Genomic DNA, 11,936 nt, shown 5'->3' on the forward strand with positions numbered 1-11,936 from the left:
GCACTAAGGGACAGTCCCTGTGCCCAGTCTCAGCACCCACAAGGTTTCCCTTGCAGTGCAGCAGAAATGCCAGGCATTGCTGCATTCAAACCACTCCTCAGCTGTGCTGGGGCAACTGGAACAGAAGGCACAACCCAAACTCCCCACAGCTCTGCTCTGCAGTCAGGTGAACTGGGAGTGACAATGCTGAAAAGCTCTTTGATATCAGGATTGGATTTAATCTGAGATCACTCCGAGTTCCTGTTTACCCACTGCTGTAGGGCAGGACTGACCCCTGCAGAGCCCCCAGCAGAGCTTGCTGCTCCCTGGGGCACCCTCAGCCAGCACCAACCAGAACTTATGAAAGCGAGCTGCCAAAGGTCTTCCTGAATGGAGAGAGAGACATTCGGGCGGGCAGGAGGTGTCTATGAGAAACGACTTTTATTTTGCTCAGAGAAATGTCTCCTAACTTGTCACTGTCTTTTTCCTCTTGGACAGTCCCTCATGCCCCAAGGCAGCACATGTCCAACAGCAGCTCCATCACCCAGTTCCTCCTCCTGGCATTCACAGGCACACGGGAGCTGCAGCTCTTGCACTTCTGGCTCTTCCTGGCCATCTACCTGGCTGCCCTCCTGGGCAATGGCCTCATCATTACTGCCATAGCCTGTGACCACCGCCTCCACACCCCCATGTACTTCTTCCTCCTCAACCTCTCCGTCCTCGACCTGGGATCCATCTCCACCACTGTCCCCAAAGCCATGGCCAATTCCCTCTGGGACACCAGGGTCATCTCCTATGCAGGATGTGCTGCCCAGCTCTTTCTGTTTGTCTTTTTGATGTCAGCAGAATTCTGTCTCCTCACCATCATGGCCTATGACCGCTACGTTGCCATCTGCAAACCCCTGCACTACGGGACCCTCCTGGGCAGCAGAGCTTCTGTCCACATGGCAGCAGCTGCCTGGGGCACTGGCTTTGTCAATGCTCTCCTGCACACTGTCAATACATTTTCACTACCCCTGTGCCAAGGCAATGCTGTGGACCAGTTCTTCTGTGAAATCCCCCAGATCCTCAAGCTCTCCTGCTCACACTCCTACTTCAAGGAATTTATTGTACTTGTTACTTTCCCATTAGCATTTGGGTGTTTTGTTTTCATCGTGCTTTCCTATGTGCAGATCTTCAGGGCCGTGCTGAGGATCCCCTCTGAGCAGGGACGCCACAAAGCCTTTTCCACGTGCCTCCCTCACCTGGCCGTGGTCTCCCTGTTTGTCAGCACTGCCACGTTTGCCTACCTGAAGCTCCCCGCCATCTCCTCCCCATCCCTGGATCTGGTGGTGGCAGTGCTGTACTCAGTGGTTCCTTCAGCATTGAACCCCCTCATCTACAGCATGAGGAATCAGGAGCTCAAGGAGGCCGTTAGGAAAGTGACTTCAGGAATGTTTTTCAACAGTGATAAGTTTTCCATTACTATTCACAAATGATACCCAGAGTATCCCATTGCAAGTCTGTCTTTTGGGTTTTTGTTTTAGCATTTTTGTTATCATTATCTGTATGGGTATTAGTGATTATTATGTTTGGATTCATCTTACTGCTACTGAGGAATAAACCTGATCCATCTCAGTTGGATCTGATATAAAAGTTTGTCTTTCTGGGACAGAGCTGACACTCTCATAGCATCTCTGTTAGAAAATAAGATCTCCCAGTCTGAAGGCTGGGCCCTTTTTCAAAGCTAATACCCACAACAGGCCCAAGGTATTTCACCCCAAAAAGGGCCTTTTTCTCCTTGGAACTGGGAGAGAAAAGCTCATTGTCACTTTGGTAGCTGTTGGAGACCAAGGGTTGGAATTTGGACTTACCCATTGGTGTGTGGTGACCATGGAGGTGGTGAATGCTCATTGAGGTGCATACTCAGGGTTGTCCCCCATATGACAGGGAAGAAGACACCCTCCAGGAGGGGGTCTGGAGCTTCCTGGAGAGCCTGGGGTTTCTACAGGGAGAGCGTGTGCTTGGGGCGGGCAGTGGCTGGAGCCCCACAAAGTGGGAGAGCGCACAAGGTGGAGTCACCAAAATGGAAGGTGCAAAGAAACAAAGATGGACACCCCAACCCTGCACAGACCAGCTCCAACAGGGAACAGCACCTTTACAGTCACCACGCCACCAGCAGCAATCACACAACCATGAGTGACACAAACGTCTCTAGCCCATTCCCCCTCTCAGGCAGATCTGCTGTGAAGGTCACAAGTGGTCTGTGCATCCTCTGGGTCTGCTCAGATCCCCTGCCCCAGTCTCGGGGCCATTACCCACTTGGCAGTTGGAACCCTGGGTGTCTCCAGATCCTCATGTCCTCTTTCTGCAGCCAGCCTGTCTTGGATTTGGCCAGCATAGCACATCCATAAATTAACTCCAAACACATATCCAACAGTGAGCACACTCATGCATCAAACAGCCAGGAGCAGAGTTTAAGAAGATGGCCAGACCATGGTGATTAGGCACAGATTTGGCCAGACCAGCCCTGGTCAGCCCCCCGCCCACGTGCAGCCAGCCCCTTGCATACCCCTCCTCTCCCCATACACATTCTTCTTCTTCCCAATCTACCCCTTCTCTGCCCCAGTCTGCTCCCCAATTAACAACTGTCGCAATAGAATCATAGAGTCATAGAATCATAGAACAATTTAGGTTGGCAAAGACCCTTAAGATCATCGGGTCCAACCGTTAACCTATCACTGCCAAGTCCACCACTAAACCATGTCCCTAAGCTTTACATCTACATGTCTTTAAGTACTGCCAAGGATGGGGACTCAACCACTTCCCTGGGCAGCCTGTTCCACTGCCTGACAGCCCTTTCAGAGAATAAATTTTTCCTAATATCCAGTCTAAACCTGCCCTGGTGCAACTTGAGACCGTTTCCTCTGGTCCTATCACTTGCTACTTAGGAGAAGAGACCGACTCCCACCTCGCTACAACCTCCTTTCAGGCAGTTCTAGAGAGCAATAAGGTCTCCCCTCAGCCTCCTCTTCTCAGACCAAACAACCCCAGCTCCCTCAGCCGCTCCTCACCAGCCTTGTGCTCCAGACCCCAGCCTCGCTGCCCTGCTCTGGCCACGCTCCAGCACCTCGATGTCCTTCTTGGAGTGAGGGGCCCAGCACTGAACACAGGATTCGAGGTGCGGCCTCACCAGTGCCCAGTACAGGGGAACGATCACTTCCCTAGTCCTGCTGGCCATGTTGTTCCTGATACAAGCCAGGATGCTATTGGCCTTCTTGGCCACCTGGGCACACTGCCAGCTCATATTCAGCCGGCTGTTGACCAACACCCCCAGGTCCTTTTCCACTGGGAGCTTCTCAGCCACTCTTCCCCAAGCCTGTAGTGTTGCATGGGGTTGTCGTGACTCAAGTGCAGGACCCTTTCTGCCCTAAAAATGAGGGCTTAGACCCTAAAAATTAAACTGTGGGCCCTACAAAAAGGCTATGGGCAATAAAAGACAGGCTGGGACCCTAGAAATGAGGATTTTGGCCCTAAAAATGAGGATTTGGGTACTAAAACTGATGGGCTAGATGCTAAAAATGATGCTCTGTACCCTGATAAGGAGGGAAACCTCTTGGTTTCTCTATGGCCTGTGATGGGTGTGCGCAACCCCTTGACCAGACAGGCAGTGGGTTGGTGCAGGCTCCAGAAGAGGCAAAGGCCTGAGCCGTAGCAGGGCCATGAACTCCTCATGTTTCAATCTGTTCTCTGAAAACCCACAAAAGAGCAGAGTGGCACAGTGAGCGTCAATGCATATGAGCTTAGAACAGAGACACATGCAGTTGACACGTGAATAGTGGGTGGCTTTTCCAAGACTCATTTATCAAGGGACAAAGAAAGTTGTGGGTACAAGGGAGCCTCATGTATACCTTTCCTATCACATGTAATTTGACTACGAGCCAACCACTTTATCCTATAAATATGACAGCCTAAGTGAGCCTTCTTTGAGCTCTCCCTGCTCGGCAGCGTGGCAGCATGGCGGTGATCTGCCCTGGAGCTGGGACACCTCTCAAGGTTGCTCCTCGAGGCAGAGAGACCTTTACCAATGGCAGATCTTTGGTAAACAACTGATATTGTGCATAACCTTGTAGTGTGGTAACTTTGATTTTGTCTTTGATTGCGTGCTGAATTGATGCTAATGAAACGTTACATAAACTTTTCATGTACAATCCCTTAGACATAAACCGTTCCCCAAGCCTGAGACTGAGACTGGACCTAGCCACACCTAAGTTCCATCAGGAATTTAGAAAGCAAGGGGGTCTACTCTGAACCTCATGACTCAATGGGTGGGTCCTCCTTAATCTTTTGCATCCCCGGACTCTCTGTAAATCATTTTAACGCAAGTCTAACTCAGTTTTCCTTTGTACATTTCTTCCATGCAGTCATTAATAGAGTGAACCTTGCCATCGAACTTTGTTAAGTTGCACTTTTACAACATCATATTAAAACCACTTTTGCTAATACCGTTGTTGGTGATTCCTTAAGCGACCTAAATCACCCATTTGCGACAAATTGGCGTAGGCGGCAGGATCCTAAATCAGGATTCACAACAGAGGGTCAGCCTCCCCATCAGTCCCCGGGCTGGGGCCAGCCACGGCATGAGGAGATGGAGGTCAGTGTTTGCCTGTGTCCCCTGCCACTGTCTCCAGGAGATCCCTATTGCGCACTGCCGACAGCCCCTCTGAGCCAGCCCCTCTCCCCAGCACAAGGCTCCTGGCCCGGGGCCTCCCCAGGGTGCTCCTGCTGCCCCAGTGAAAGAGCAGCCTGCCCTGAGCTGGTGTGTGCAGCCATAGGTTTCTTTAGGTCACTTATTCCCCCAGGAAAGCACAGAGTTGCTCCATTCCTCTTCTCCAGGGACATCCCTGACCCTAGAGAGCCTTTCCCCAGGGGACTGTGTCCATGCAGCTACTCCTGCCCCTTCCCTGTGCTTCCCGCAGGGCCCGGATCTGGCAACGCTGCTCTGCAGAGCAAGCGGGCTGTGGTGCCCAAAAGCCACAGAGAGACAATCCCAGGCAGATCCCTGTGGATCACTCACCATCTCCAGGGGTGCTGGGCACCCACAGGTGAAGGTTCTCCATGGGCTGTGATACCCCACCCTATGCTGGGAAGCTGGACCAGAGATCCCAGCCTTCCCTTTCCCAACAACCCTTCCGTGAGCCTGTGCTGTGCAGTGTGCCCCAGGAGAAAGGATTCAGCTGGAGGTGGGGGTCTCTGCAGCAGAGGGCCATGGGACAATTCAGGGTGGAATGGTCTTGTACTCAGGAGGTCTCTAGTTCTACCTTTGGCTCCAAGCAGGGCCAGCTCTGAGGTCTGAGCAGGTGGCTCCATAAATGTCAGCACCCCTGTACAAAGTCTGCCACCATTACAGAAATGGAGACGAGGCATTTGACCAGCTCCTTGAACCCAGGAATGGGTATGCCATGCCTCCTGAGATTCCCAGGGACACCTAAGCTTTGTGTGCTGAGAAGTGTGAGTCCTCCTTTGGTGTCCTGGCCAGTCTCCTGGCAAATGCGGTGCTTTAGGCTGTGGAGAGAATCAAAAGAATCTTTTTGACCAGGTTAGGTTCATTTTTCATGCTGAAATGCAGGGCAGATGAAGGGAGCTCAGAGCTTCCAGGCTCTCTGCTGCCCAGTTAGGACTTCAGAGACCAGAAATGCAGGTAACGGTGTTGTGTCAGTGTCCAGCACATGGAAATGTTGGCTTCCTTTGTGCCTTTGCACCTTTGCACTAATCTGGGATGTGTCCCTCGGCTGCCTTTGGTTAAAAAAGAAACAGCTGCCATCTTCGACCTCCCTCTCCTCCACAAAACAGGGAGAAAAGATAGGAAGCAGGGATAATTTAAGGGCAATGCTGTCTAAGACGTGTAATATTTAAAAGTAACAGAGAGCTAGCAGTGAGAGAAAAAGCACTGTTCTAAGAACTTCGTGCCAGAAGCTAACTACTGAGCACTTATGGCTATTTTCTCAAGTCAAAATGAATGTTGGAATGAAATTAAAGTGCTTTAATTAATCATAATGATGAATAAGAAGGAACTCCCTTACAGCACTGTGCTGTTCCTGTTATTATAGTGATAGTACCGCTCATTCCTTAAACAGCCTTGAGAGCTGCTTTATTCTTCTCATTTCCAAAGCTCCACCTACTCAGATCATCAAAGGACTACCTCAAATCTCTGCGACCCAAATGTCTCCAGCCTTCTCTCATCAAAGGTCTTTTACCCCAGGACACTTCTCACGATCACTTCAATACACTGCCCGGTCTCTATTTTTCATCTGGGGGAAGTCAGGGTATTCCTTTGCAAAGCCTTCCCCACAAAAGCCTTTTCTACATGCTAATCCCACTGGTATCACCTCCTGCTGGGTACAGCTCCGTCCGCTTTCTGCAGAGCTCCATGGGATGGGCAGTTTTCCTGTTTCTTCTGCCCATTCACCTTCACAACCTTTTTGGATTGTCTGCGTATCAAACACATTTATCCCCCACAGTTTCAACCATTCCCAGTTGTGCTCATGATTTTAAAAAGTTGCATAAAGAAAAGGAACAGGGGGATGTTTGGAGCGATGGCATTTGTCTTCCCAAGTCACCGTTACGCGTGATGGAGGCCTGCTTTCCTGGAGATGGCTGAACACCTGCCTGCCGATGGGAAGGAGGGAATGAATTCCTTGTTTCACTTTGCTTGCACACACGGTTTTTGCTTTACCTATTAAACTGTCTTTATCTCAACCCTCAGTTTTCTCTACTTTTACCCTTCTGATTCTCTCTCCCATCCCACCGGGGGAGGTAGTGAGCGAGCGACTGTGTGGTGCTTAGTTGCTGGCTGGGGTTAAACCACGACAAACAGAAACTCCAGAGGTCTCTGGGCCCCTGTTCCAGTGCTGGACTGGCTCCGTGGTGATTTTTTTTTTCTTTTTATTCTTTATGTCAAGTTAGTCAAGCATTACACAGCTCAGTACAAGACATCATAGCAGGGGAAGATGACCTTCATGTCTTTTAACTTTTTTAAGCTGATTCCACACGGGGGCACTGTAGATAGTCCGTGGCATCTAGCAAGTGATTTCTCAAGCCTGAGGGCAGTCATCTCTTCATTGGTTGTGTCACCCTCTGGGCCCTACTGACTACTGACCATGCTTTGACTCTTTCCCCTGAACGTTACGTTGGTCGGACGCAGCTTGAAGTAGCTATTGGCATCACACTCTTGAGGGGCACTGAAGGTGCCCTAGAGTACAAAGATATCATGGTGGGGCATGGCGTAACAGGAATGCCTCAGGAGACCTCTCCCCTTCTTGAGCAGGATGAAAGCCAGGCTGGACACATGGTTTTGTCTGAGCAAATATGGGATGCTTTGTTCAGGCAAGCACATAACCCAGTGGGACTTTTGGTACTGCTTGGGACTATTTTACATCCTCGGTAGCATCACTTTGTCCATAGGAGTCTCCTCAAGGCAATTCTCACTTCCTTATTCCTCAGGCTATAGATGACAGGGTTAAACATGGGGGTCACAATTGTGTAAAACAGGGCAAGGTATTTGTCGGTGTCTACTGAATCCCTTGACCGTCGCTTTAAGTAGACGACTGTGGCCGAGCCATAGAAGAGCGTCACCACCCCGAGGTGTGACGAGCAGGTGGAATAGGCTTTGTGTCTGCCCCGACCTGAAGGCATTTTCAGAATTGCCCTAATAATTTGAATGTAAGAAGTAACTATGAAGGAGAAGGGAAGGATTGCGAAGAGCAGGATGATGGTGTACAGCATCCCTTGGTTCCAGCACGTGTCTGCACAGGCCAGTTCCAGCAGAGGGGGGACATCGCAGAAAAAGTGATGGAGGTCATGGGATGCACAGAAGGGCAAAGTGAACACCTGGTAGGTCTGTCCTACTTGCACTGGTACGACAGCCACCCAGGACCCCACCACCAGTCTGATGCAGAGACCCCTGCTCATGACGAGGGTGTAGTGCAGGGGGTCACATATGGCTATGCAGCGGTCGTAGGCCATGGCAGCCAGGAGAAGGCATTCAATGCTGCCCAGCAAAACCAGGCAATACAGCTGGGCAGCACAGCCCAGGAAGGAGATCCTGCCATCCGCCCGCAGGAAACCCACCCGCATTTTTGGCAGAGTGACTGATGTGTAGCAGATCTCCAGGATGGACAAGTTCCTCAGGAAGAAATACATGGGGCTGTGGAGGCTTGAGTCCACCACCGTGATGAGTGCAATCAGGCTGTTCCCTGTGAGGAGCATGAGGTATATGACCAGGAATACTGTGAAGCACAGGCCCTGCAGGCCGGAGTGGTCAGAAAATCCCAGAAGAAAGAATCCGGATCCAACAGTGTGATTCTCCGAGCCTTTTCTTTGGGGCATTTTCCCTAGACAGAGCAATCCAAACAACAGGCTCTTAGAGGATGCTAATGGCTTGTCCACCATCCCACGCACTTCAAGCCCAGAGAAAGCCTATGAACATCAGCATACACGTGATTGCAGGATTAGGCGAGCTGGACCAAGATCTGCCTGAATGTTTGGAAATCTAACATGGTTTGCTTGCTGCAGGGGGAGGGTTAAAAAGAGGAAAGAACAGAATCCTTCAGCCTGAGTGACTGGGATTTTTAATACGGGTAAAAGAAACATGACTTTCTTTTTCAGAGTTGATTTTCTTAAACAGAATACCTGGTGAGAGATGAGAAAAAAAGAAAGAAAAAGGATAAGTACTCACCCCTTTAAGAACAGTCTTGCTTATGTTCCTTGTCCAGATCTTGTAAGAGCTGCATTGAATGTAAGAACACAAAGAAGAAATAGGGTGAAAAGGAGGAAAGGGATGAAAAGGGGAAGACAAAGCAGGGCAAGGCCAGGCAAGGAGAGGCAATCAAAAGAAAGCGAGGCAAGGCCTGACTTGATTCTTAGATCTCAACGAGAGAGACTCATCCCAGCTCTCCTCACATGTAAGAGCTCATCCCCTGAAGCCGTGTCTGCACACAAACATCTGGGAGACTATTTGAGACCTGAATCATTACTTTTTACATGGCAAAGGGTGAATCCCATCAGAAGTACAACAGACTTCTATCTGCCAATGAATCGAGTGACACTGATGCATCCAGGGGCATTTGAACAAGACGGATAAGCAGCAGTTTATACATAAATCTCAAGTTTTCAGGGTCCTAAAAGACATCTTTATGCAAGCAATCAAACTGCTTGATGCACTTTTCAGTTATGCAGAGAAGAAAGTGATTAAAATTTGGTGATCTCCTTATGATATCCAATTTTCCTGAGCAGGTCAGGCTTTTATAACTTCTGAATGAGCCCTGAATAATTCAGCATTCCTGAACTTGCTGCTCTGTCGCTTGGATTTCTGACAGCTTACAAATCCAGCCGAGGGCCCATTTGCTCTGCCCCCAACCCTGCAATGCTTCCCACTCCCCTGCAAGCCCTCACAGAAGCAGAGCGATGCTCTTGCTGCCTGGGGAACTGAGCCTTCCCTTGCCATTTCTCACCTTCCCAGAGCATAAAGACTTCGTGCTGGGCACACTTGAGGGATGGGAGCTACAAGCAAGCAGCGCTGCAAGAGCAGGTTGCTGCTTCTGCAGAAGAGACTCAGCTGAAGGATGTTTTATATTCTCAGCTTGACATGGGGAAAGAATACCCTCTTCCAGGCAGAGGACTGAGGATGCTGGCCATGTCTATCACTACCTCCCTTTGAGGAGTCTTCTTCAACTCGGGTGTACTAAGGATGAGAACAGCAGGTCAGAAAACATGTGATAAAAGCATTCAGACTAGCCAAGTGAAAAACACAGGGTGGTTTTCTCAAGAGAAAAACCCAAATTCACAAAAACACACGGTCCTAACGATGTGATCCTTTTCCCAAGGTGTTCCTGCCTTTTTCCTGTTTTTTCCATCTCATAGAGATGCCATTCAAAATTTCCAAGATAAAATTAGGGTTTGCATGAGTGAAAAGTCACCATGATTGTTTTCTAATCTACCTACTTTTTCGTATAAATGTGCAGAAAAATAAAATACTTCTCTGATACCCACATTTATTTTAAATTAAGGCTTTCACTCAAAGCAACCATTTACCTGCAGGTTACCCACATACCAGCATTTCCTGCTTGTTTCAAAATGTCCTCAAACATACAGCCTGTTCTTTTTAACTCTCCGATGTCTCAGTGCTTCACAAGATCATGGGTGCAGCATGGTTCAGGCCAGCTTTGCTCATGGGAAACCGCCAGAGTACTTCTGAGATGGTGACTATCTCACGGGCGGCACTTTTCAAAGCTGAAGGAAGCCCATTTCCATGCCCAACCAAGCTGGACAGATGCCTGCAGCTGCTTCTGGCGGTGTCTGTGCTGCCACACTATCTCAGCATTTCAGGGCATGCCAAAAGGGATTTACTGTTGCCAGGAGCCAAGAGGCAGGAACACCCTCCTCAGTCCATGGTGCTGCAGGAGGCAGTGGTGGCCTCTTTTTCTCTCCGTCATTCCCCTCAAAACCACCTGGCCATGGCTCTCCGGACACGTCTCTGTCACTCTCACCTGGTTATGAGACAGTTAGGAAGCAGCCTCAGGAGAGAAGGTGGGGATGCTGGTGCTGCCACTGCTCCTCCCTGGACACCCACGGCACCAGGAACTATTTTAGAAAGACTGTCAGAATCACGGGCGCCAGCCTGACAAGCAACTTCCACCATAACTATAGGCCTTTAGAAAGAGAAAAACTGAGACATGAGGTTTAGCTGCTCAAAGGACAAGTGCTAAACTTGTGGGAGGAAAAACAAAAAATACAAAAAAGGCAAGCAGGGAAGCAGAACGTAAGCCTTTTCAGTCTGTGCTTAACTTCACTGTGCAGCAACAGAAAAGGCTTCTCTGTACCTCCACCTCTCTGGGTCCCAACCCGTGCCTGTGGCCCATGTTATCCTCAAGACGGAGGTGGCCCTGAGAGGTTGAACTCTGACTGCTTGTGGTGTCTGCATGCTGGTTCACATCCAGAAAGAGCCTGGAGAGGAAGCTTGGGTTTGGGACATCTGCATGGGAAGGAAAAAAGGACTGTGTCATGGCACTATGCTGCAGATCTCTGTATCTGTACAGAATAATTTGGCCCCAATGCCTCAGGAATGGTTGACTGAGTCTGACCTAGGTAGACTTGGTGGCTTTATAGCCAATAGCACAAATAACCCCTCCAGAGGAAAGGATCTCCCACCACTGTGTGAGGTAAATGCAGTCCCTGATTCCTTGCTCTGAAACCTGAGATGTGACTCAACAGCCTCCAGTCTGTCCTTTCGGGTTACCCAACAAAGTCAGGATTAAGGCAAGAAGATCATCTCCCACCAGGACCAAAGGACCCAATGGTCAGGAAGGCTATGAAGTGCTGTGGCTTGGACAAATCCAGGCACTGCAGGGTGCTTTCCTCCTGTCAGAGCTGTAGGATTGTAAATATGGAGAGAGACCGGGGTCAGCAGAGCTACTCCAGGAGAAATATCCCACCCAAAGCCTGGTTATCTACATAACTAAGCTCTGATTAGAGCTCAACAGAGAAACAATGGATATGGTGTATGAGAAATACAAAATGGTTCGTCTGACCTGAGTCTGATTTGGGTGACACACAGTGGTGCCCACAGCCATGGTGCCTCCAATTCAGGAGGAAGCAGAGGGCAGCTGCTCATGCTGCCAGGCCTTGAACCAGCCCTGACAGGATGATACCAGGATGCTCATCTGTCCATCCCATCTACCCAAATTATCTTTTCTTTCTAATGCTGTTACCATAGTCATCATTGCCTGAGACGATATTACAGATGTCATTACACAGGTGCTGTTGGCCTTGAAGATGCTTCAGGATACCTGTTAGGTTAGTCAGGGGTTGGGTTCAGGTTTGAGTTAGAATTAGAGTTAGGGTTAGGGTAAGAGTTATGGTTACACCTGGTTTAGAGTTAGACTTCAGGCTGTGGCTGATGTTTGTTTAGGGTTAGGTAA

At 49.6% G+C, this 11,936-nt stretch overlaps 2 protein-coding genes across 2 annotated transcripts; one reads left to right on the forward strand and one right to left on the reverse strand.

Annotated features, from left to right (window-relative positions):
• Nucleotides 1–500: 500 nt before the first annotated feature.
• LOC309604057 (olfactory receptor 14J1-like) lies at nt 501–1,457 on the forward strand (the record flags this gene model as incomplete). Its single annotated transcript, XM_082338980.1, has 1 exon — nt 501–1,457. One exon carries the CDS (start codon nt 501–503, stop codon nt 1,455–1,457), a length of 957 nt encoding a protein of 318 aa, XP_082195106.1.
• Nucleotides 1,458–7,407: 5,950 nt separating this feature from the next.
• On the reverse strand, nt 7,408–8,346 carry LOC309604058 (olfactory receptor 10AG1-like; the record flags this gene model as incomplete). The annotated part of the gene is made up of 1 exon (XM_082338981.1): nt 7,408–8,346. One exon carries the CDS (start codon nt 8,344–8,346, stop codon nt 7,408–7,410), a length of 939 nt encoding a protein of 312 aa, XP_082195107.1.
• Nucleotides 8,347–11,936: the final 3,590 nt, after the last annotated feature.

This window comes from Platalea leucorodia, assembly GCF_965183815.1.
Source record: "Platalea leucorodia genome assembly, contig: HAP1_HAP1_SCAFFOLD_324, whole genome shotgun sequence".
NCBI classification, from domain to species: Eukaryota; Metazoa; Chordata; class Aves; order Pelecaniformes; family Threskiornithidae; genus Platalea; species Platalea leucorodia.